The following is a 26667-nucleotide window of genomic DNA, read 5'->3' on the forward strand; positions in this document are numbered from 1 at the left end:
TGATTAGTATTTTTTTAAAAAGTGATTTCCGTTAAATGTAAGGAAAATTTAGGAGTCTCTGTGATTTAATTCCACTTGGAATTTAGAGAGTATGATCTTTTATTCAATCCAGCCTCTAGTTGTTGAATTGGATTAAATATCACTACCAGTTGCCAGCTGTGATAAGAGATAAAACAAGGGACATTCTATAAATTTCTACTGCCTCATCTTTAGGAAGGCAAATCTAAAATAAAACAAAATAAATCAGGAAGACCCAGTAAGGTCATAAATGTATTTTATTAAAATTCTAGTCACCTTAAATCAGCGATTTTCAACTGGTGTGCCACAAGAATTTTTAAAATATGCAAAACCTGACTAGTCAGGAGCACTGACCTCTTTTCCCTTAGATTGTCAAATAAAAGAATGACAACAGCCAACACAAAATAGCCATCCTGTGTGAATGCCCCCCCCCTTTTAAATTAAATCTTTATTGTTGAAAGTATTACATTTGTCCCATTTCCCCCTTCCCCCAATTGACCCCTTCTAGCCCGCCTGCCCGCCTTCACCTTCACCCCCAAGTCCCAGGCCTTCACCACCCTATTGTCTGTATTCATGAGTTATGCATATATGCATATAAATTCTTTGGTTTATCACTTCCCACCCACCCACCCACCCACACTCCCCTGCCTTCCCTCTGAGATTCCACAGTCTGTTCTACACTTCTATGTCTCTGGATCCATTTGTTCATCAGTTTATTTGGTTCATTAGATTCCACATGAGTGAGATCATGTGATACTTGTCTTTCTCTGACTGGCTTATTTCACTTAGCATAATACTCTCCAGGTCCCTCCATGCTGTCTCAAAGGCGAATGCCCTGTCTTGAACCATTAATATATAGGTCATATAACAGAGTTGCATTTATTGGTCATGTTGCATAATAAGGTTGCATCTGATTAATTCTGGGTACCAAAAATCCTTATTTACAAGTATATACACCTGATTTTGAAAAAAGTAATTTTGGAGCAAAAAGGGTAGGTAATTACTATTACTATTTTTTTTGTAAATAAATCCAAATTATACCAATTTTTTGTCAACTTGGCAAAAAATATAATAAATTCTTAGCAATTAGTTTATGTGTACCATGAAATGAAAAAGGTTGAAAATCGCTGCCTTAAGTGACTGAAGATTTTGATATTCTATCAGTAGGTGGTAGTAATAAGCCTAAATTATGTAGAGTGCACAAACATTTTCAAGGTTTTTCACTATCCTTAATTCACTGAGCAACTCCTATGGAGTAGGTCAGCATTATCCATATGACTAAAGAGAAATAGAAAAATAAATGACCTATGTCATCTGGCTAAGGACCAGAGATTACTTATGCTATCAGAGCCAGAAGCCTTCTCCTAGTTCACTGGGTGAAAACTGCATCAGAAAGACAGGATTTAATTGGATGTAGAACAAAAAGGCAGAAGCTATTTTGATTAGCATATCAATATCTATTTGACTTAAAGCTTAGCTACATCAAAGAAACAAAAAGCATAAAGACAAGTTGAATTAATGGTAGCAAAAGAATCTGTCAAAGAATTTTTTAAATTTCAAATATGGTTTTATTGATTTTGAAGAAAGAAAGGGGCAGGGAGAGGGAGAGGGAGAGGGAGAGGGAGAGGGGGAGAGGGGGAGAGGGGGAGAGAGAGAGAGAGAGAGAGAGAGAGAGAGAGAGAGAGAGAGAGAGGAAGGAAGAAAAAGAGAGAAAGAAACATTGTTTGGCTACCTCCTGTACACATGCCAACCAGCAATCAAACCCACAATCTGGATATGTGCCCTGACCAGGGATCAAACCAACCACCTTTTGGTGCACAGGATGATGCTCCAACAAACTGAGCCGCATCAGGCAGGGCAAAGCATTTCTTTTTTACTACTTTATGCCATGAAAAGCTTTAAAATGTCTTAGACCCTAGTCAGTTATTCTATATTAAGGGTTGTTTTATTAAAAAATATAATCAGGCTAGACTTGCTTAAGGCAAACCCCCCTTGATATCAGGGCCTAGAAACAAACGGACAAGAAACCTATTGGCATTTGAGTTAATAACTGAATTGTTAATTAATGATTGTTGAAGCAAACTCTAAAATTTAACATTTGGCACACACAACAAAATGGCGATTTATCCAATGCATACTGAGGTATCCTTGAGAAATTATTTGAAGAAGCAGGACAGAGGTGATGACAGAATTTAGTGGTCATGAATCACTAGGACAAAGTGGCATTCAGCAAAAAGAATCAAACAGTTGTCACAACTCTGGGATAAGTAGAAATGGACTATATCTTGTGTAGTATGGGATGAGAGGCTCAGGAAAGCCTGGCAGTGGGGTATCACCCACTGGCAATTATGTAGGGCTGTGTTTGAAGGTCAACCAAAGGGTGAATTATGGAAGATCTTCTTTACAAACACTAATCTCCCTTCAAGTCATGAGAATTTTTAGAAAACAGCTCTAAGCTCTCGTTCCAGATAAACATTTCACAGTTAACAACAGTTACCTCAAAAAGAGAAGTATGAAAAGTAAAAATCTGGCTTCAGATTTATACCAGGAGTCTCCCTATAGCAACTGTGCAGAGGCTCATGGTTCTGAGAAAGATTTTAGTTACAAGGTATTCCATTCTCAGGGACCTGATCTGAGCAAAGTTGGCAAATGAAGGTAGTTAAGAATAAAGGGAGAGGACTCAGGATGGACTGAGTCTGGAACAACTCATTCTAACGGCCCATGGTAGGCATGACCACAGCAGGTGAGGAAAGAGTAGCATCTTCTTCTTTCCACTGAGAAGTGATGGTCTTTAGCTGAGTGTAGAATTGGATGCCCTAAAGAGAACAAAGGAAGAAATAGAGAAAGAGAGAATTAGCATATATTTGGGAGAGATTTCATGATTTCTCTTTTAATCAACGTTTGAACAAGTTGCTGCAAAGTACTATTCACTCTCCTACTTGAGGAATAGGTACAACTAAAATCCAATATATTGTTCATGTAAGTTTTTCTAAAACATTTAGCATAATACTTGGCACATAGTAAACAGTCAAACCTTAGTTATCATTATGCTGAAACTGGCCAATGTAATCTGTTAAATTTGTAGGTCATTCTGTTTCTAGAGCTGAATACCATGTGCTTTGAGGTCTAGAGGCATGGCTCAAATCCTGCCTCTACTCCTTGTTGACTGCTGTTTAACCTTGGGCCTTATCTGTGACATAATGTTCACCTCACAGCAATGTGTGAGGGGAAAATGAAATGGCATACAAATCTCTCCTTCCCATGAAGAAGAGAAAGGAATGAGAGAATGAAATCTATATTAGGCATTTCTGACAACTGTCAGTGATGAACAGCTATACTGAAGCAGTAAAATCCACAATATCTTATAAATCTAAAGTAAAATGTCTGATATACACATTCATTTCTAAATAATCAATAACATAAAAGGCAAAAAAGTTCAGCATATTTAAGTCTTTATATCTACATGGTTTATTTTGTAAGTACAGTCTTGAACAAAAGAGAATAGACTAGACAGATCTAACACCAAATTACTAGAAAGCTAAAAAGATATTATTGGAAAAAACACACTAGTTTGATTGAAATACTCTTCTAGAATTACTTGACAAAATCTGGGCCATGTTAATATATTGAAAACTACTTGAGATTATTATATACTTTCAATGTAAGATACAACTAAAGTTTATATTATGTAAGAAGTAGAGGCCTGGTGCACAAATTCATGCACATTGAAAGGAAATTAATTAGAAGAAATATTTTAGAGGCCAGAGAGGGACCGCAGGAGGTTGGCTCCAGGGGATGTCTAGCCCGACCCGCCCAGTCCCGATTGGCTGGACCCCAGCAGCAAACTAACCTACCGGTTGGAGTGTCTGCCCTCGGTGGTCAGTGCATGTCATAGCAACTGGTCGAGGGTCAACTGAATGGTCGACCGATCAGTCGGACACTTAGCATATTAGGATTTTATTTATATATAGACTAGAGGCCTGATGCACAAATTTGTGCACTAGTGGGGTCCAGTCGGCCCACCCTAATGGGGGCCGATCAGGGGTGGGGCCAGCCAGGGCGATGGGCTGTGGTTGTTCTGGTTGTTATGGTCGTTCTGCCATTCGATCGCTGGGCTTTTATTATATAAGACTAGAGGCCCGGTGCACGAAAATTCGTGTACTCAGGGGGTTCCCTCAGCCTGGCCTGCGCCCTCTTGCAGTCCGGGTACCGTTGGGGGATGTCCACCTTCTGGCTTAGGCCTACTCCCCAGGTGATTGGGCCTAAGCTGGCAGTCAGACATCCCTCTGGCAGCCAGGGAGCCCTCGGGAGATGTCCGACTGATGGCTTGTCCCTAGGGAGCGAGCCTAAGCCATCAGTTGGACATCCTTAGTGCTGTTGAAGAGGCGGGAGAGGCTCTTGCCACTACTGCTGCACTCGCAGCTGTCAGCCCAGCTTGTGGCTGAGCAGAGTTCCCCCTGTGGGAGCGCACTGACCACCAGGGGGCAGCTCCTGCTTTGAGCATCTTCCCCCTGGTGGTCAGTGTGTGTCATAGCGACCTGTCGTTCCGGGTCAGTCCGCTGTTAGGGTCAATTTGCATATTACCCTTCTATTATATAGGATGATACTTTCATTTTAAAATGCAAATTAGCAATTTAATTACCTGAGGATTTTAGACTTCAAACTCTATATGAGGTTAGTATTTTCCTCCAAGAAGCCTCACTTACAGAGTAACTTATTAAGAAATTTTTGTTAATAGTATATACTGGTTAGTTTTATAAAAGCTGTCATTTTTGTCACAAACTGTATAATAAGCCTCCAAATAACCAAATTTTTTCTTAGCTAGTTAGCCACACTGCCATATTCTTCTATGTAAGTCCACTGTTAATTTTTTATTAACCTATAAAAGAGAGATCTGTATGAAAAAAAAAAAAGTAATTTATCACTGAATATTCCAGAATGGCTGAATTTCTGTAGGACTATAAAGAACTTCCACTAACCCATTTGTTCAACACATGTTTGGGCACCTGCTTTGTGCCAGGTGCTCTAGATAAGTAAATAACTAAAGGGTAATGTGGGCTTCTTAACATAGCTTAAAGATTCTTACATGACTTGTCCCCGCCTACCTCTCTAACCTCATCTCTTACCCCACTGTCTTACTCATTCACTCCCTGTGCTCCAGCCCATTTCTGCTGTTTGAATATGCCATGACTGTTTCTGCCTTAGGAAATATGCAACTCCTGAAGAATGTGATAACAGTGGTAACTTAATCCTCATAACCTCATGAAATATAGGTATTGTTATTTTCATTTTACAAATGAAGAAACCTGAGGCAAAGAGAAGGTATCCTCCAAGGTCACACAGTTGATAACTGGCCAAGCTGGGGTTTGAACCCAGGCAATTTGGTTTCAGATCTGCTTTTTTTTTTTTTCCCAGTGCTGTATTTATAGTGCCTAGAATAGTGTTTAGTACAGAGAAGGTGCTCAATGAAGTTTTTTGTAAGTGAATAACCATTACAGGGAGAAATATGTGGAGTGGTGGGAGCAATAAGGGCATATCCAACTGAGCACTGAGGAAAGGGCTGGTGGTAGTCAAGTGGTTTTCTGGAGGAGTCCATTCTTTAAATGGAGACATGACAGGTGATTAAGAGTTAGATGAAAATGAGGAGGCAGAGGAAAGGGCATATACTAGTATAAAGGCTTGGACTTCCTTATGCTTTTCCCCTAAAACTTTGTTCTCTTTCAAATCTTTTGTAGGGGACCTACTGACAAGCAGTGATGAACAATATATGACCTCACAGAGGCTGCTGGCAGACCCTTCCTTGCAGAATCCTTGTTCCTGAATATGTAAAAGTTTCTTAGAGGAAAAGACATTTAAAAAAACTTTGTTACCTGTTTGCCATAGAAATTGGTGTCTCCCCTGAAGGAAGATCGAGAGCCAGTGAATGAGAACATTGGTAAAGGCACTGGAATGGGGACATTCACACCCACCTAAGTAGAACAAATCCACGTCAGATATTAAGAAAACGACTCAAACAAAGTAACTCTCCATTTAGAAGCATAAATGTGTGGCATTAGAGAGACCAAGTTTAAATACCCACCTTCCACCCTATATCCATCTCACTGAACTTTTATTCCTGAGGAAGAAAATGAGGTATTGTGGGAGATCAGAGCGGTAGCAACTGATCACTCTTTACCACCTCCCTAGGAAACAGTAAGTGGCTATAAGAATCTCCTAAAAATTCTTTTCACAAACCTGTCCAACATCCACCAAGTGGGAATATTTCCTAGCAGTGGCTCCATTGGTGGTGAAGATGGCAGTTCCATTTCCATATGGGTTATCATTTACAATCTTGATGGCTTCATCCAAAGTATCTGTCTCCAGAACCACAAGAACTGGACCAAAAATCTCCTCTTTATAACAAGTCATATTTGGCTGCCAGGAGTGATGCATCCAGAAAAGAAGTCAGTATTTTATGCTTATTTGTTAATTTAGAGCGCACTGTTTACATAGACAGCTTTCATGTTAGTAATTGCTTTTCATCTTAAAGCACTTATTTTTTTTAAAGTGCTTTCTTGCTGTGTTCCGTCTTCCAAGCTACCAATCTTATCAATAACTTCTAATTCCCATTAAGTACAATTACAATCCTTTCCTTTAAGCATTGTATTTTTAGGTCCCATGACCCATCACTAGCTTCCTCTTTTATACTTGTATAACCTGTTCATACAATTATTATGTTACTGAAAACTTACATGAACATTCATTTTTTAAGTAAATCAAATATATATTTAAAATACCACAGGAGATTTCTTTCTGTTTAAAGAAACCCTGTGCTAAGTTTTCTATAACATAAACAATCCATTCTCATTCATTCCTTTGTTTCCCAAATGAGTCTGCACATTTATATTTTGATATCAGGTCACATTAAACATTCAAAACATTCTTTACCACTGTAGCTAGTCAGCTGTGTTTATTGTTTATAAGTGGATATTTTCTTCCATGGTTCTTTGGCAAGAGATTTCATAATTTCTACTACACTTACATTCAACTTAATTATTCAGGATTATAGTAGGATTTGTGGGGACATATATATTTCAAAAAAAGCCTCCTAACCTCAACTTGGCATTAATTTTAGCTGAAAAACATGTAGAGTTTTGATAAATAAACATTTTTATTTGATAATAAAAATTATCTTCCTTTTGTCACTTTCTGGTAAAGATGCAGCTAAATTTAGGGCACAAAGTACTCAATAAATATTGGTGGCTGATATAGCTGCAATAGCTATAAGCTTGGAGTAAGAAGGAATGGGAAAAAATTTAACATTAAACAAATAAGTAACAAGTATAAGATAGGGATTGACAAAATATGGCCATTGGGCCAAATATGGCGAGCTGCCTGTTTTTGTACAGCCAACAAGCTAAGAATAATTTTTGTTGTTGTTATTATTAATCCTCACCCAAGGATATTTTTCCATTCATTTTTAGAGAGAGCGTGGAAAGGAGGGAGGGGGGGAGAGTGAGAGAGAGAAACATTGATGTGAGAGAGACACATTGATTGGTTGCCTCCTGCATGTATCCGACCCGGGCTGGGGATGGACCTGCAACCCAGGTACCTGCAGGACTGGGAATTGAACCCATGACCCTTCGGTGCTCAGGCTGATGCTCTAACCACTTAGCACACCAGCCATGGCTCTATATTTTTTAAACGGTTGAAAAAATCAATCATGACATACAAAATTATTTGAAATTAAAATTTCATTATCCATAAATAAAATTTTACTAGAACACAGCTATACAATGTTAATGGTTGCTTTCATACTAATATGTCAAGAGTTGAGTAGTTGTGACAGACATTGCATATCCCTGCAAAGCCAAAAATATTTACTATCCAGCCCTTTATGGAAAGTTTTCGGACTACCAGTAGAGTAGAAAGAGATTAGGAGTGAGAAGGGAGGTTTATTCAGACTCTAGATAAAATAACTGAATAATTCTGGCATGAAATAAAGTCTCTAGTCATTAAATGTACTTTATTTATAAATTAGAGGGATGAGCTTCCATAGCCTCTAAAGTACCTTCAGCTACCATATATGGGAAACAAATAATCCAGAGTTGTTTACCTTGACATTTGAGATGATGGTTGGTCCAACAAAGTTGCCATTTTCATAGCCTTTGACTTTAATGTTTCGACCATCAAGAAGGATGGAGGCTCCCTCCTTTGTTCCACTATCAATCAGATTACAGACTCGCTCTTTGGCCTGAGGCGTGATCAGAGGGCCAAGATCAGCTCCAGGCTGGTCTCCTATAAACAACACAGAAGTGTTTAAGGTCTTCATTAACATAATTTATGACTGCCAACTAAAGATTAATCCAAACAGGTTCAGTATAAAGAGAGGCAATGGTAAAAACTGATATGATTGCTCCCATTGGCCAAAGCCAATGTTAAAACCAAGAGCTTGGTGCCACAGATGCAAAGTCTAAAGGAACGAGGCAGATAACCGATTACCTGCGTTGACTCTCAGGTTTTTGGCACGCTCCACCAGCTCTGGCAGCCACTTCTTAGCTTCTCCCACAAGGATCGCTGTTGAAAGAGCCATGCAGCGCTGACCAGCAGCTCCAAATGCTGCCCCAACCAGCTGGTTAAGTGTATTTTCCTTATTGGCATCTGGCATGACTACCCCATGGTTCTTGGCTCCCTAAGGAAATACAGAAAGCACACGAATCTTCCTTGACAAAATAAAATTATGCTAAAAATCATATAATAAATAATATGAGATTTCAAATAAAAATTTAAGGTAAGGACTAGAGAATTTATCCTTTGTCGCTTTGAGGATAGATTTATTATTTTGATATTGCTAAAGTCTTGGTAACATTGAGCAAGTCTCCAGATTACTCCCCCCTCCCACACTTTTTCAGTTGATAAGCTGATACATGTTTATTTAGATTTTTTTTAAAAAAGAAGAACAACCCTAATCATCACATTTAAGTCAAACTGACAGGCTAACACTGCATCCAGGAACCAATGAGAACTACTTTCTCTTTCCTGTCAGATAGGAAAGAATTTGTTGTCTTTTGAGGTTTCCAGTTACATGAATAGCAGTGTAAACAACTACCAGTAAGAATGCCAGTAGCCAGATGAAGCAAAATAGGAGGTAGCCCTCTCCTGATAAACAGTTCTAGAAAGAGGTTCCCCAGACTGGCTTGCTTCTAGATACACAGCCTCATGAACTTCTATGAAGGATACCATCTGGTCATTTCCACACATATGTTTTCAAATATAATTATAATTGATTACATGGATAAATACCATGCCAGCTACTTAATTTTATCCCATTACACACGTTATACTGTGAACTGGGAGGAACTTAAGTCAAACTGGCCAAAATACACTCGGCCATGAAAATAAGTAAGTAGGCATATCATGAAGTTTCCAAACCTGTGCTCAGTGGCTATTCTTTAAGCAACATTAGTCAAAGAGTGAGAAAGTAGCAATTGGACTTTATATTTAGTATCAAGTATTTGACAAGGAACTAGTAAGAGAACAGCAAAACTATGCAATCAAGTAAACCACACATCTCGTATAGGGATATGGGGCTCTTCTCAGTGCCTTAAATAGTCTGAACTCTTAGGGAAGAAGATATTTGGACATTAGTAGTTAGGATACGCCTTAAAAGAAGGAAAAGGTAAAAGGGCTAGAAAGGCATGGTATGAAGGAAGAAACAGGGCCAGAACCAGAATTCGGCTGTTACTGCTAAAGCCCAAAGAATATGAATAACATTTTCAGGGAAAAATGCGCCCCTGGGCACCCAAATTTGTTGTATAAGATAAAAGGTAATTAAAGTTGCTCAGCCAGTGTGGCTCAGTGTGGTTGACCATCGACCTACGAACCAGGAGGTTAGGGTTCGATTCCCGGTCAGGGCACATGCCCGGGTTGTGGGCTCAATCTCCAGTGGGAGGTGTGCAGGAGGCAGCCGATCTATGATTCTCTCTCACCAATGATGCTTCTATCTCTCTCTCCCTCTCCCTTCTTCTCTGAAATCAATAAAATATATGCATTTTATATATTTTAAAAAGGTAATTAAAGTCACTTAGAATAAACCTCATCACAATATTCATCATTAAAGGAAAGCTATTCAGGATGAAATGGGAATAAGGAAACATCTGGTTCTGGCCCTGTTTCTTCCTCCATACCATTGGCGTTAGAGTGGGAGGAGAGGCCCCTCTGCTGCAGGGCTGTTTCTAGGTAAATTTAATACATATAACAAAGTTTGAAAGAAAGAAGGAATAAGAAGTCACCATATTGGCTTGAACTCTCTTGCCATGTCTTGACCCTCTCTCGAAGATGTACTCTCCTGCCTGGTTGGATCCCACAAAGCTGATTGCTTTGATATCCGGATGATCACAAATAAAGTTCACAGCTTTAAGAGGAAAATAAATGATCACCATAAAGGAACAAATGGCTATAGGTTTCTCAACATAACAAATTTCCCCTTTCCCCACTGCTATGAGGGAGAAATTTTCATACTTTTGTGTTTCAATGCTGGATTCCCATTTTGAAGTTCTCTCTTACTTTGTCCTCTTAATTCTTTAAACTATAAAGTCTATTTAGCATTTTCCCTTTCATTATTTTTCTCATTTGCTATTCCAGAATTTCCACTTCTAACTCTGAAACCTACAACTCCTATTTTTCTTGAAAATAACAGCCCTTCAGAGCATCTGAGATCTTGCTTCCTGGCATTGTCCTCAGTTTGGGCTCAAACACACTTCTAAATTCTCCAAAATAACAGCCCTTCAATACTCAACACTTCTGTTCTTTAAGAATATGATATTTCTTCAACTGTTACTACATATCAGAACTCTCAGATACTGTTGTGCCTTATGTGAGAGACAATATAGCACAGTACACTCATGTGCTGCTTAACGACGAGAGAAACATTCTGAGAAGTTCATCATTAAGTAATTGTGTCATTGCGCAAACATCATAGAGTGCACTTACACAAACCCAGATGGGAAATTTGTTGAATCCAAAAGTGACAAATGGATCGACATCCACAACCTATCGACATCACCCAAGCCTATGAACAAGTGCCTGTTGTTCATAGGCTACAAACCTGTACAGTATGCTTCTGTATAAAAAATATGAGATTAAATTAAGCACGAGAAAATGATGCAATCAACAGGTGCAGTAAACGTGAGATGTATAAGGCTGCTGCCAGCATAATACGACATACTATTTTACAGCAAACTTTTAAGTAGAAAGAGTACACTCTAAAATACCAAAGAGAGCCGAAACCGGTTTGGCTCAGTGGATAGAGCGTCGGTCTGTGGACTGGAAGGTCCCAGGTTCGATTCCGGTCAAGGGCATGTACATTGGTTGTGGGCACATCCCCCAGTGGGGGGTGTGCAGGAGGCAGCTGGTCGATGTCTCTCTCTCATCGATGTTTCTAGCTCTCTATCCCTCTCCCTTCCTCTCTGTGAAAAATCAATAAAATATATATATATAAAAAAAAATAAAATACCAAAGAGAATAGCAGAGTAAGTACACAAATCAGTTATATAGTCATTATCATTATTAAGTAGTATGTATTGTACATCATTGCATATGCTGTATTTTTCTATACCAGCATCACCACAAACATGTGAGTAATGCATTGTATTACAATGTTACCATGACTACAATGTCACTAGGTGATATGAATTTTTCAACTCTATAATCTTTTTGGACCACTGTTGTAATATGCAGTCTGTTGTTGACCAAAACATCGTTATATTTAAAAGTAAAAACCAGGTTCAGCCTTCCTGGATATATACATCTTGGCTCTGATAGGTTTTAGCAGTGTGACTTTGGGCAAATTACTTAATTTCATTATGCCTCAATTTCCTTATCTGTAAAATGGAAAAATAGCATCTATCTAAATGGGTTCTTACAAAGATTAAATGAAATAATCTATGAAAGATACTAGGAACAGTGCCTGAAACACAGAAGCACTTTTTTTTCTTTTTTTGTTTTTTCTTTTTTTTAAAAAAAAATATTTTATTGATTTTTTTACAGAGAGGAAGGGAGAGGGATAGAGAGCTAGAAACATCGACCAGCTGCCTTCTGCACACCCCCCACCGGGGATGTGCCCGCAACCAACGTACATGCCCTTGACCAGAATCGAACCTGGGACCTTTCAGCCCGCAGACCGATGCTCTATCCACTGAGCCAAACTGGTTTTGGCCACAGAAGCACTTTTTAAGTAGTAGCTATTATTATATGAATTAGAAGGCCTTTAGTCTCTCTGAGGTCTGTAAAGTGAATCTCTGAATTAAAAATCCTCATAAATTATCTCAATATGAAAGTGAAAACTTTTTCTTTAATCTTATCTGTGTCTTGCCCTAATCCATATTTCTTTGTCCCAATGTATTTTGTAGAGCAAGAAGCACTGCTACTCCCTAGTTAGCACACAGACAGCAAAATAGTTAACAAATATTACCTTCAAACATGGAGATAACTTAGTAAATCCCTTCATCCCTAGGTTCCTCATTCTAGAACACCCATTACCACTCAACACCTTGGTATTTGGGAAGCCAGATTAAGTGCCATGTACTGAAAGGCAGTTACCTTCATGTTGTCCATGGATGATGTTCAGTGTTCCATCAGGGGCACCAGAGTCCTGGAGCAACTTAGCAAGAAGCATAGTTGCTCCAGGGACTCGCTCTGATGGTTTCATTAGGAAGGTATTTCCACACACCATGGCCATGGGGAACATCCAAAGGGGGATCATGGCAGGAAAATTGAATGGAGCAATGCCTGCACACACCCCCAGAGGCAGACGGTAGGAATAAAGGTCCATGTCTTTGGTGATGGATGGCATGGTCTCTCCCAGCAGGAGGGATGTCACACTACAGGCATGCTCAACCACCTCTGCAACAGAGAAGAAGCAGTCAGGCCAGCAGCTGTCCACACGGTACACTACTTGTCTTTGTCATGCTCCAATAAGCCCTGAGGGCAGGGAGTGGCTCAGGCCAATGACAGAGGAAAGAAACACTGACTTGACCTTCCATGAGAGAAGGGCTTGTGCAAAATGAGATTCTCTAAATGGGAAAAAGACAGTGAAATGTACATACCTACTGGAAGATCAGTTGAGTAAAACAAAAAATGAAGTAAACCAATTGCATAGATTGCTGAAAAGTATTGCCATTTTCCACAAGTATTAAAAAACATGGGATAACAAAATCAACATAAAGGAAGAAGCAATCCCTCATTAAGGGATCTTTGCCTCCCATTTTCCTTTGCTCCTTTCCCAAATGTCCCTGAAGCTCCCCATGAGGGACACCCAGCTTACGAAGGCCTCGAAACACATCTCCTTCAGCATCAGCTAGGGTCTTCCCTTGTTCCAGAGTGATTAACCTGGCAATTTCTTTCTAGAGAGAAAACACACAAATAGAAACCAATGCAAGGATGTGTCTCCTTTTAGTTCTCAGGTAGCAAAGGAAAGACAAAACTGGGGAGAAGTAATATGAGAAAGAGAACCATGATCTACGTCTCTCTGGACTGTACAGTGAGAGAGTGCAGCTAAAAGGGCCTCTGTGGGTGTGACACGTCTGCTGTAGACAACAGTTTGGAAAACGGTGTCATTCAGATTTCTTACCAAGTTTTCTTTAATAAGTTGTTGATAGCGAAGCAGAACCTGCTGACGGCTTAATACTGAAGTGTCTGCCCATGCGGGAAAAGAACGTTTGCAGGAGGCAACAGCTGCATCCATTTCAGCCTTGGTGGCCTGAGGGACCCGACCAATGACCTCATTGGTGGCCTGATGGGAAAAAGCAGCACATCATCCTTTGCCCCTGCCTCGCCTTCTTCATTTTTCATGGCTACGAAGGCAACACTATGTGCTTCACGATAGACACCCAGGTCCCCACTTTCCCACCATGTTCTCAGAATTCTAGGCTAGTCAGTTTAAGCAGCTTTGCTTACTGGGTTGTGGATGTCGATCCATTTGTCACTTTTGGATTCAACAAATTTCCCATCAATGAAGAGCTTTACAGTTGTCTGGAAAAACAACAATAACACATACACACAAAATACTGTATTAGTTAATTGTTTTACTTTTTTCTCTATCACAAAGAGGAAGGAATTTGGCTTGATAAGGAATCTACTGCTCTCTAGAAATGTTGCCACTTGCAAAGCGATACACAATAAACTTGTTTATAGTGTTTAAGATGTGGCAGAGTCTCTGAAAACTGTGACCTCTCTGAAAATGGGAAATTCCCCGCCAATCAATCACACAGTGGAACTTCATGTGTAAACACATGTCACTGTAAAGCTTACACTAAAAAAGCAGCAGACTTTGTGTTAACAAAGATTAGCTATTGTGACTTCTTGGTCCAGCTGATGTTCTGTTACATTAGTATGATAATGTCTTACCTTTATGATCAAAATATATGTATATTTTTAATCCTCACCCAAGGATATTTTTCCATTGATCATTTAGAGAGAGTGGAAGAGGGAAAGACTGAAAGAAACATTGGTGTAAGAAAAACACATCGATTGGCTGCCTCCTGCATGCTCCCTGACCAGGGCTGGGAGGTGCCTGGGCTGGGGAGGAGCCTGCAACCAAGGTAAGTACCTTTGACTGGACTTGAACCCAGGACCCTTTGGTCCGCAGGCCGACCTCTATCCACTGAGCCAAACCAGCTAGAGCTATGATCAAAATATTTTTAAAATGTTTTTATCTGTGATTTTTTTTTTCTGAGAAGCTTACTTTTGTTAAATTTTTATAAGTGTCTGTGGACCAAAAAAGGTGAAGAGCAATTGTGCTACAGTGTGTGCACGCTTTATATAGAAAGGATTTTGAGCCCCAGTCCTATTTATTAGATTTTAGGTACGACATATGGCTGACAGACACAAGGTCTGTAAAAACAACTCTAAAGGTTGTCAAGAAGTACAAATCACCTGGTAGGATCAACTAAACTTCTAGAAGCCATGAAAATGTTTGTATCTTTTAACAGTTATCTTATTTCAGAAGAGAAATAATCTAAAAGAAGTAAAAACAAACTGTAAATAAATGTTTGTAAAACAATATTAAAAAACTGAAGCAATCTAAATGTTATATGGGGAAAATATGAGATAATTCAGGTTATGTATACTTAATGGAATATAACACAGCCATTAAAATATTAACATAATAGAAATATTAAATAAGAAAACCAAGACAGAAAGTTTCACATACACTGATCACAGTTACATAAAGAAGATAAATTTTGAGAATATAAATTCAGTATAATTTTATACCCCAAAATTATACTGAATTCCTTCTCAGAAGTCAACTTTTCATGCCAAATAAACTCACCGCTGAAGAAGAAGAGAAGGAGGATGCTGAATACCAAGTGGAATTCACCTTGGAAGAAACCTGTTAGGTAAAAGAATGATTATTTTTATAAATGAGAGCAGAAAATTATTTAAAATGTAGTGAATGGATACTATATGTTTAATATTATACTACTAGTATGGATATATGAAAAAGGATTTGATGTTGGTTGTTCTCAAGGGTCATATAATCTTTGAGAAGACATGAGACTGAGATACAGCAAGTTGAGAAAACAAGAAGCTATAATGATTGTGTCCTCAATTTCTGGACAGTACTGATTTTAAAAAATAATTTTTGCCCACCCAGGTTGCTCAGTCGGTTGAGCATTGTCCCTGGGCACATACCTAGGTGGCGAGTTCAATCCCTGGTGGGGGTGCCTATGGCAGGCAACCAATTGATGTTTATTTTGCACATCGATGTCTGTCTCTTTCTATTTCCCTTCCTCTCTCTAAAATCAATTAAAAATATTTTTTCTTTCATTAGTCCATATTTTCCTAATTTTTGGCCTGGAAAATGTAGTCACCATAAATCTAACAATATGAAAACACTTACCATGGTGTCCAACACAATAAGTGTTGAATGTAAGACAGTATATAACAAAGTATCAAATATAAGTATAATATGCCCATACAAATACTTAAACACAAATGTTCAGAGCAGCTTTATTTATAACAGCCCAAAACTTAGAAATATACCAAATGTCTACCATTGGATGGGTGAATAGAGGAACTAATGTGGTATATCCATACATTGGACTACTAACCAGCAATACAAAAGAATGAAACAACATGAATAATTATAGTAATTATATTGAGTAAAAGAATTCATACATAAAAAAGAGTACATATTGGATGACTCATTTATATAAAACTAGAAAATTCAAACTAATCTGTGGTGTCAGAAAGCACATCCAGTGGTTACCTAAAGATGATGTGGGAGGTGGAGAGCAGAGGGTAGAGGGTAACTTTCAGGGATATGGATATAATCATTATCTTGATTGTGATGATGTTTTCATAGGTGTATACAAATATTAAAACTTATCAAATTGTACACTTTAAATATATACAGTTTATGTCAACTTTATTTCAATAAAGCTATTTTTAAAAATGCCACATGTACCTTAGAGATTATGATTAGAATACTGGGAGGGGGATCAGTTACAATAAAATAATTCTCTAAATCAAGCATGTCAAACTCGCGGCCCACAACAAATATTTTTGTGACCCAGCCAATATAATGGTATATAAGAAACATTTTAATAAAATTTTATAATTTAATTTTTATAATATCCTGTTATATGTAACTAGAGGCCCGGTGCTTGGATTAGTGCACACTGCAAGTAAATTAATTAGAAGGTGGCCGGCGGGGTGGGACTGGGCAAGACAGGCTGGACACGCCCTGGAGCCAACCTCCTGTGGTCCCTCCCTGGCCAGCCGCACCTGGGTCAGCGACAGGGCTGGAAGGGCATCTGTGGAGTGAGTGAGGTCCCTCCAGCAGGTGGGGTCCCTCGGCCTGGCCTGTGGAGATTGGGCCAAAACCAGCAGTCCAACATCCCCTGAGGAGTCCTGGAGTGGGAGAGGCCACTCTGCAAAGTTGCTGTGGCTCAGCAGCTCCTGCATTGAGCGTCTTCCCCCTGGTGGTCAGTGCACGTCATAGGTGCTGGCCCAATCAGCCAGTAGCTTAGCCTTTTATATATAGAGAGATGATTATTAACCTTTTGCACTCGGATGTCGAGTGTGACTCGACACGGTTAGCATTAGAATAAAGGAATCGAGAAAAAAGCAAGCGAGTGCAAAGGGTTAAGGAACTACAACGTTCGCTAATGACTGATTACTATAATCGTGTTGCATTCATTTCCCTTATGCGCCTTATGTGTAGATGCACCATTTCTCTCCACTAATACTAGCAGCAAATATTTTAGTAGCTGATTGCCATGTCATTAGCCTTGTACTGACTTATTTGGTGTGTGCAACAGGAAATATTTTGCTTTCGGAGAACAAGAAAAATAGGTTTATTTGCATTACGCTTAGTAATTTGTGCAGTTATTCAGTGTCTGGTAGGTTAATGTTCAAGAAAAAATAATAATTTTTATTAAAATGTTCTATTATTTTATGTTAATGATTACCAATTTATATCAGCCCTTTGTATTCAGCATGTCTCTATAGAAATAAACCTACGTTTCTATGAAAATTAAAGCTTTATTTTTTTGCGGCCCACATCCATAAACTTAAACCTTATTTATTCGGCCCAGGTTAGCTTTTGAGTTTGACATGCTTGCTCTAAATAAATAGTTTATATACATATATGTTATGGAAGTTGATTTAATAAATATTAAAGTCTAATCAAAGTGAGCAATATGAAATACCTGGGACTGGAATATAATAATCTATTATCTTGTCTGGATAGAGAACATGTTAACCAAAGGGTTAGAGCTGCATGAAGTGTAAGAATTAGTTCATCTGCAGCACTGTCCAGTCCAGAAGAAAGGGTCCTTTGGACCAGCAGACAAACCTTCCAAATGCCTATTCTGCTTTCCTCACAAATGCCTATTCCTCCATTCCTCACAAAAGCTATTTCAAACCACCAATACTCTCCTGGAGCCCACCATGTCTTATTTATAGCCATGTCCCCAATACCAATGTGATAAATAGTAGGTGTTCAATAAATATCTATTGAAAAAAAAAAAGGTGCATTGGGCTGGACTCCCCCCACCTCAGATTAGTTTAGGTGTTCCTCTTTTTGTACTCCCATAGCAGCCAATACTTCCCCTATCAGGTTTATTTGTCTCTGTTGTAACTGCCTAATTACTTGTTACCCAAAAGATTGTAAGTTCCATTAGGGTAGGCTTGTTTACCTGCTTTAAAAATATCTGTATTGCCCTAACTGGTTTGGCTCAGTGGATAAGAGGGTCCTGGGTTCCATTCCGATCAAGGCATGTACCGGTTGCTTTACAGAGTTACTGTGATCAAGATTGTACAGATATGAAAAATAGTTGGTGTTCAATAAATGTCATTATTTTATTATTAAAATACTTACTTGTTCTCACTGCTTGCTATTTAAAAACTTATCAATTCTCTTAAAACTTCCAACTCTGCTACTTCCTCTCTTACTCTCAGGAGCTGACTTTGCTTTCCTAAATTTCAGAGGAAACAGAAACCATGAGATGAGAATTTCCTACTAGCAAATCTACAAAACTGACCTGCAATTATACCCATCTTTTTTCCTTCCTCCCTCTTCTAATGGAGAAGGTAGCTAGCAAGCTCTGTGAGGACAAAGTGACTGGGAGACAGAGGTGCACAATCAATATCTGTGGACTGACTGAAGTGGTGTCTGTTCTCCAGTCTAAGGCTAATCCATGCACCTGTGTTCTGAAGCCAACCTTTCCTGCTGCCTCTTTTTAAAAAATAAATATTTGTATTGCCCTAGTCGGTTTGGCTCAGTAGACAGAGCATCAGCGTACAGACTGAAGGGTCTGGGTTTGATTCTGGTCAAGGGCACGTACCAGTTGTAGGCTTGATACTTGGCCCTGGTCGGGATGCATGTGGAAGGCAACCAATCAATGTGTCTCTCTCACATCAATGTTTCTCTCTGTCTCTCCCCCTCCTTTCCACTGTCTCTAAAAATGAATGGAAAAATATCCTTGGGTGAGGATTAACAACAACAAAACAAAACAAAAATATTTTTATGGATTTTTCGAGAGAGAGGAAGGGAGAGGGAGAGAAAGAAACATTGATGTGAGTTCAAAATATTGATCAGCAGCCTCCTGTTCGCTCCCTAGTGGGGCTTGAACCTGAAACCCAGGCATGTGCCCCGACAGGGAATTGAACCAGCAACCTTTTGGTGCACAGGATGACGCCCAACCAGCTGAGCCACCCGGCCTGGGCTCCTGCTGGCTCTTACATTTCCATCAATTATCCTTTCTTTCCTGTATCTTAAAAACCTCTCTCCAACCAATAGCAAGGGTTCTCTATACCAGATGTCGCCAACCTTTCGGACCTCATGGACCACCAGTGGTCCGAGGACCACCTGTTGGGCACTGCTGCTCTATACTAATTACCTTTATTTCCTCATCTCCTACTAACTCTTCAATCTATTCCAACTTTCATGATTGAACACCAGTAACTTCCTACATCCCATGGACTCTATCATACTTGACCTCTTAGCAAAGGTGACATGGTGTGAAGGAGACTATGCCATGATGTGACAGCTATGGGGCCCTGCTAACTAGATCCTGGCCAGAACAAAGATTGCTTCCCCAATATCCCCTCAGGGACTATCTAAATGACTCCTTCCCTAGGCCCCAAGCATGCTGGTTCCTGGAATAGGCCATTACCCCCATCCCAATTAAGCACGCAAAACCTTTCCCCTTATCTGGGGTAGCGCATGCCCCAGTACTCCATTCATCCAGCACTGTCCTATAGAACCCTTTAGTGCAAGCATGTCAAACTCAAAGGCTAACACGGGCCAAATAAACAAGGTTTAAGTTTATATCAGCTGCAAAAAAACAAAAGCTTCAATTTTTTTCTTTTTTTAAATTTAATAAATCTTTATTGTTCAGATTATTACAATAGTTTCTCCTTTCCACCCCCATAGCTCCCCTCCACCTGGTTCCCACCCCACCCTCTGCCCTTACCTCCCCGCCATTGTCCTCATCCATAGGTGTACAATTTTTGTCCAGTCTCTTCCTGCACCCCCCATATCCCTTTCCCCCTGAGAATTATCAGTACACTCCCTTTCTATGCCCCTGATTCTATTATATTCACCAGTTTATTCTGTTCCTCAGATTTTTAATTCACTTGATTTTTGGGTTCACTTGTTGATAGATATGTATTTGTTGTTCATAATTTTTATCTTTATTTTTTTCTTCTTTCTCTTCTTAAAGAATACCTTTCAGCATTTCATATAATACTGGTTTGGTGGTGATGAATTCCTTTTGCTTTTTCTTATCTGTGAAGCTCTTTATCTGACCTTCAATTCTGAAAGATAGCTTTGCTGGGTAGAGTAATCTTGGTTGTAGATTCTTGCTATTCATCACTTGAAATATTTCTTGCCACTCCCTTCTGGCCTGCATAGTTTCTGTTGAGAAATCAGCTGACAATCGTATGGGTGCTCCCTTGTAGGTAACTAACTGTTTTTTTCTTGCTGCTATTAATATTCTCTCTTTGTCTTTTGCTCTTGGCATTTTAATGATGATGTGTCTTGGTGTGGTCCTCTTTGGATTCCTTTTGTTTGGGGTTCTGTGTGCTTCCTGGACTTGTAAGTCTATTTCTTTCGCCAGGTGGGGGAAGTTTTCGGTCATTATTTCTTCAAATAGGTTTTCAGTATCTTGCTCTCTCTCTTCTTCTGGGACCTCCATAATTCTGATGTTGGTATGCTTGAAGTTATCCCAGAGGCTTCTTACACTACAACTTTTTGGATTCTTTTTTCTTTTTGCTTTTCCGGTTGAGTGTTTTTTGCTTCTTTATAATTCAAATCTTTGACTTGATTCTTGCGTTCCTCTAGTCAGCTGTTGGGTCTCTGTAAAGCTTCAATTTTAATAGAAATGTAGGTTTACTTTGATAGAGACATGCTGAATACAAAGGACTGATATAAATTGGTAATCATTATCATAAAATAGAACATTTAGATAAAAATTAATATTTTTTCTTGAACATTAACTTACCAGACACTGAATAACTGCACAAATAAGTGTAATGCAAATAAACCTATTTTTCTTGTTCTCCAAAAGCAAAATATTTCCTGTTGCACACATCAAACAAATCAGTGCAAGACTAATGACATGGCAATTGGCTGCTAAAATGTTCGCTGCTAGTATTAGTGGAGAGAAATGGTGTGCCTGTGGGTAAGATGTGTAAGGGAAAGGAATGCAACACGATTATAGTAATCAGTCATTAGCGAACGTTGTAGTTTGTTATTAATAATTATGTATAACAGGATATTGTAAAATTAAGTTACAAATTTTTATTAAAACATTTCTTACATACCGCTATATTGGCTGGGCTGCAAAAATATTCATTGTGGGCTGCAAATTTGACATGCTTGCTTTAGTGCCTGCCACATGGCACAAAGGATATCCTTACCATCTTCCAGTCACCCAATAGGAGCCTCAGATATAAGTTCCCTTTATAAACTTTATGTAATAAAGGAATTGTCAGCCTTTCTTTGTTCTCTCAACCCTAGGAAATTTTATATAACACATAGTAATCACACCCTCTTTCCTGAACCCCTTTCACTTGTCTTCTGTGATACCCTGGTATCTCTTCTTTCTCTTGGGCTATATCTCTGCCTTCTTTGCTAGTTCATTCTTCTCTGCCTGGCCACTGTGCATTGGGTCTTAGGCCGTCTTTTCTTCTCATTCTGCCTACTCTCCTTGAGTGATTTTATCACCTCCTGTGGCTTAAGTACTTAGATCCTGATGATGCCCAAATTTGTAGTTCCTAGCCAGAATCTTCCTCTTCAGGTAATATCCACATAACTGTCTTTGCTCTATCTCTACTTGTTATTTAGGTACAGGTTGAAAAAGCAGAATTCATCTTCTTCCCACCAACCTTTCTGCTTCCTATAGCCCACCTTGCAATGAATTGGACTACTTACTATTCATCTAGTTGCCCAACCAGAAACCTGAATGTCATCCCAACTCCTCCCTTTCTTTTCACAGTGAATAAACTAAGTCCAGGCAATCTGTTCTCCCAGAAATCTTTGAATACACTCCTTTTCCTTTACCCCTCCTGCCATCACCCATACCATCACTGTCTCTAACCTGGATTTCAATCTTAAATCTTGTAAACCTAGTTTCCATCCCATAGCCAGAGGGTCTTTCTAAAACACAAATTGGTTAGATCGCCCTTTTGTTTAAAACCCTCCAATGGCTTCCCACTGCCCTTGGGATAAAGAATAATCTTGATGTTGCTGAGAAGACTCTACATAGTATCTTTACTTCTCTAGTTTTATAGGTTCCTCTGTGCTCTGTTCCTGCCATTTGGAACATGTTTTGAGCTCTCTTTGTTCTTGCACAGGCTGTTGCTTCTTCATGAAATTTCTTCATTCCCTTTGCTTGACTCATTGCTACTTTCTTCTCTACTTAGCCATCACTTTGGATCAGTTTTGTAGGTTTGCTAGTAGGAAGTTGAGGAAGTTCTCACATTATGGTTTCTGTTTCCTCTGAAGTAGAAGAAACAAGGTTAACTCCTGAGAGTGAGAGAAGTAGCAGACTTGGAAGTTTTCTTTTTAAATGTTTTTATTGATTTTTAGAGAGAGAGGCAGGGAGAGAGAGGGAGAAATGTCGATTGGCTGTCTCCGACATGCCCGCTACTGGGGATTGAACCTGCATGTGCCCTGATTAGGAGTGGAACCAGCAATTTTTCGATGCATGGGATGACAGCCAACCAACTGAGCCATACTGGCCCGGGCATTACTTAGAAGTTTTTGAGTCTTAATCTCAGGTCTAGGCTAAGTACCTAATTGTAGAGTTCATAAAACACCTGAATTTCTTTATTTCTCATGTCGTATTATGGAATAATATCTTAATTATTAAGTCTCTCTCCCCTTAGATCACTAGATTGTGTCCTCTGCCCCTTGCACTGTTCTGGAATGAGCACTCAGTAATATTTTGCATAATGAAAGAATGAGTATACACCAAGCAAACGCTTGATACTAATTTTGTTTCATGTATACTCTCTTATAGGGCAGAAAATGCATGAATCAGCCAACCTGAGCATTCTAGGTTACTTAGTTTTATTTTTTTTCTCTTGCACACAGACTCCCTGCTGTGAAGAAGGCATAAAAGGCATTGCATTTGGTATAATAAAACTATCACATAGCCCTGGCTGGTTTGGCTCAGTGGATAAAGCATTGGCCTGCGGACTGAAGGATCCTGGGTTTGATTCCGATCAGGGGCATATGCTTGGGTTGAGGGCTCGGTCCCGGGGGGTGAGGGTGGGGGGACGTGCGGGAGGCAGCCAATCGACGATTCTCTCTCATCCTTGATGTTTCTGTCTCTCTCTCCCTCTCCCTTCCTCTCTGAACTCAATAAAAATATATTAAAAAAAAACCACACACACACAAAAAATATCACATAGTTTTTGACAGGTTAGATCTCCTATAGTTTCTTTATTTCCTGAGAAACAATCATTAGCACTGTTGCTGAAGAAACTACCCTAAGTCCAGTCACACCAAATTTCTTGTTCTCTAAGTATTTTGTACTTGATATTTGCTTTACCAGGAACTCCCTTCTCCCCTTGGCTAAAGGCCTGCTAGTCTTGCAAGACTCAAGCCCAGAGCCAACTCATTTTGGAAGCTTTTCCTGAACTGCACAGGTTGAGTTTGGGGCTCTTTCCATATGTTCCTGTAGTACTCTGTGCACTCCTATTATTTAGCAGTTATTGTTGCATTACAATAGGGAAGCTTTCAGTGAGTATTTTATTTTCCTCTCCTTTCCCAAAGCCTGGGGAGAGTGCCTGACACAGGAAAAGATGCCAAGACTTAAGTCCTGAATTTAGTTACTAGTCAGGAAACCTTGGATGACTTCAGCCATAAGTGTCAGGTAACTTACTCTGTTATATTCATTAATCTTCACAAACATTCTCCCCCCAACCCCCAAATTCTTAAAAACTAGAAATGGTGGAGTTGGGATAGAATCTCAGTATAATTGTGAAGCCTATGCTTTTTAAAAAAAATCCTCACTTAGGATATGTTTTTATTGATTTTTTTTATAGAGAGACGAATGAATTGAGAAAAAGAGGGAAAACATGGATGAGGGAGAGAAACACCAATCAGTTGCCTCTGGCATGGGCCCTGACCGGGGATCGAACCCACAACCTAGCTCTGTGCCCTGACTGGAATCGAACCCGCAACCAACTGAGACACCCAGCTAAGGCTGTGCTTTTTATACCACATCACTGAGGCAAATCACTGAGACTCTTAAAGACTGGTTTTCTGAATGGGAATCATAATACCACAAGAAGCATAAGTTCTAAATTTTACTAACAACCATAACAGAGATGTTATGCTGAATATGTACTTAAATAACTGAAAACATGAACTCTCTCTTTTACACGTCAGTTTGATAGTCGTCTAATTTTTTTTAATCCTCACCTGAGGCTATTTTCCCATTGATTTTTGGAGTGGAAGAGAGGGAAAGACAGAGAGAAGTATCGATGTGAGAGAAACACAATGACTGGTTGCCTCTTGCATGAGCCCCGACCAGGACTTGGCTGGGGAGGAGCCTGTAACCGAGGTACATGTCCTTGACTGGAATCAACCCGGGACCCTTCAGTCCACAGGCCAACGCTCTATCCACTGAGCCAAACTGGCTAGGGTGATAGTCCTCTAATGTTCATGACTGCCGGAATCTAGGCTGCTCTTTATCAAAGTTTCATGTTACAGTAACTACTATTAGGCTAAGGATTACTATTTCTGTTCTAAACTCAGAAGTTTCTCCAAATGACTAAGAAAATAGTGTATTTCCAAAATAAAGTACATGGGGAGGGATGTTCTTCACCTTGATGCAAAAGACAAAATATAGTACCTTCTTAAGAATCTTTCTCTCTTTTTTTTTAATCCTCACCCATGGATATTTTTCCCATTGATTTCTAGAGAAAATGGAAAGGAGGGAGGAGGGGGGAAGATAGATAGATAGATAGATAGATAGATAGATAGAGACGTTGACTGATTGCCTCCTGCATGTGCCCTTGACGGGGAATCGAACTTGAAACCCTTCAGTCCCAGGGCTGAAGCTCTAATCACTGAGCAGCTGTCCAGGGCTAAGGATCTCTTCTTAATGATTCATTGTGATTGAGGGGAAGGGAAGGAGGCAAAGGAAAAAAGTAAATTTTGTTAAAAGATTTCAAGGAGAACTGGAAAACACAGGGTGGAAATTTCGCTTTCCTACTACTGAAAAAGGATACTAGAAAAAAAACTTGAATCACAGTAAGAAATATACAAGTGAAGCTAGATCATCTGACAAACCCTTCCACTCCATTCTCCACACTTCCCCATTAAATAGCATATTTAAACATAAACCTTTGCTGACTCTGCTAAGAATCTTAAAAATGATTAAGTTTCTGCAGTAGAATTCACTAAAAAGTGGTAAATACCAATATTATGTAAAAGTCCAGTAATATAAAGGAACAAGTCCCCAGGCTGGAGGTAATGAGGAAGAGGGGGCAATGTTGTCTGCAGTAAATCTTGCCTCATATTCTAAGTCCTTGCTAAGCTATGAACAAGAAGGGAAAGGCTATGAAGAGAGTTGGAGGTCACAGGCCTCAGGCATGAGTTCCTGTAGCTCTACCACCTCTCAGGCTGGCTTCCTAGGACCCAATCCCCCCGCCCCCTCTCCCCACACACCCCAGTCCCACTAAATGGGCAATGCTGAGGGTGTCCTGGCCCACTAAAAACTGACTCAGGAGCAGGAACTTGGAACTTACACTTCGTGTGTTCCTTGGCTCCCGTTTCCTCTCACCTGTTTCAGAGATGTTTAGTCCCTTGCACGTGCTTGGGACAAACAGTAGCATAAATATGTTCTTATTTACTGCCAATGTGAACACTGTAACTTTGCTGAGAAGAAGTTTAACCAAGTCTTGGCCAGCAAGGGGACAGCCCAGGGATATGGAAAAGCAAACAGCCACAGCTGGGGAAAACAGCAAAGGGCTGCTTTGGGGGGGGAACCTAGTGTACACTTCCAGAAGCAGACTCAAAGTTCACCCACTGACCCTCGCCCCTCAGTGCCTCCTCCTCCCCACCCCCTGGAGCTCGGATTATACACAGTGAAGTAGGGTGGGGGAAGGAAACAATCTGGACGCTCGGGGCAGGTGAAAAAGCTCTAAAAAAAAGGTGACCAGAGGCGAGTTTCGGGGGAGCGAGGTGGCAGGTACAGAGGTGAAGGGGAAAGAATGTGAGAGGACCAAGGAGAGGTGAGTGCAAGAGAGTGTGACAGCAGACGTGGGGCAGGGCTGGAGGAGGAGAGCGGGCCAAGAGCCACACCAGGGGAGGCTCAAAAGGAAAAGGGTGGGAGGGGCAGGAGCGATTGTCCGGGGCTGGATCCTACGAGGACGGACCTGGAGCGCGGGGGGGTGGGACAGGGCCGGACAGGTCTTGTGGGAACAGCAGGGTCGGCCAGGATGGGGTTGACTCAGAGAGTGGACGGAAATGACCCAATTCCTAGCTTCACGACCCCTCGGCGCCACCCTCACTCGCCTGCAGGATCCGAGCCCGCACAGCCGCCGCCGCCACTACCGCCGCCATGGTTCCCGGTGCCTCTACTCCCCGTGACAGAACTGCAGCGGCCAGACTTCGCCCTTCATCCTGCCGCACCTCTTCATTGG

General features: G+C 40.1%; 1 protein-coding gene across 2 annotated transcripts; it reads right to left on the reverse strand.

The window, feature by feature from the left end:
• Positions 1-671: 671 nt before the first annotated feature.
• Positions 672-26654, reverse strand: ALDH6A1 (aldehyde dehydrogenase 6 family member A1). Of its 2 annotated transcripts, none has more exons than XM_079768409.1 (12): positions 26540-26654; positions 15329-15388; positions 13954-14028; positions 13628-13789; positions 13322-13400; positions 12598-12900; positions 10290-10411; positions 8500-8689; positions 8114-8295; positions 6253-6432; positions 5889-5987; positions 672-2834 (listed from the first exon to the last, which is right to left on the reverse strand). In XM_079768409.1, exons 1-12 carry the CDS (start codon positions 26585-26587, stop codon positions 2730-2732), a joined length of 1605 nt encoding a protein of 534 aa, XP_079624535.1. In that variant the 5' UTR covers positions 26588-26654; the 3' UTR covers positions 672-2729. The 2 variants fall into 2 exon arrangements, with proteins under 2 accessions (XP_079624535.1, XP_079624536.1); XM_079768410.1 differs by lacking the exon at positions 26540-26654 and adding an exon at positions 18383-18414.
• Between the last annotated feature and the right edge of the window lie 13 nt (positions 26655-26667).

Source organism: Cnephaeus nilssonii (genome assembly GCF_951640355.1).
Source record: "Cnephaeus nilssonii genome assembly, chromosome: 4".
In the NCBI taxonomy this organism is placed as follows: domain Eukaryota; kingdom Metazoa; phylum Chordata; class Mammalia; order Chiroptera; family Vespertilionidae; genus Cnephaeus; species Cnephaeus nilssonii.

Excerpts from the sequence above, each read along its gene's own strand:
- ALDH6A1 (XM_079768409.1), bottom strand. The coding sequence starts at position 26,587 with ATGGCGGCGGTAGTGGCGGCGGCGGCTGTGCGGGCTCGGATCCTGCAG. Across the intron at positions 8,690-10,289 it reads AGAGAGTTCAAGCCAATATG|GGAGCCAAGAACCATGGGGT; the intron begins GTGACTTCTTAT and ends GTATTTCCTTAG. Across the intron at positions 2,835-5,888 it reads CCAATTTCTATGGCAAACAG|GGCATCCAATTCTACACTCA; the intron begins GTAACAAAGTTT and ends TGTTCTCTTTAG.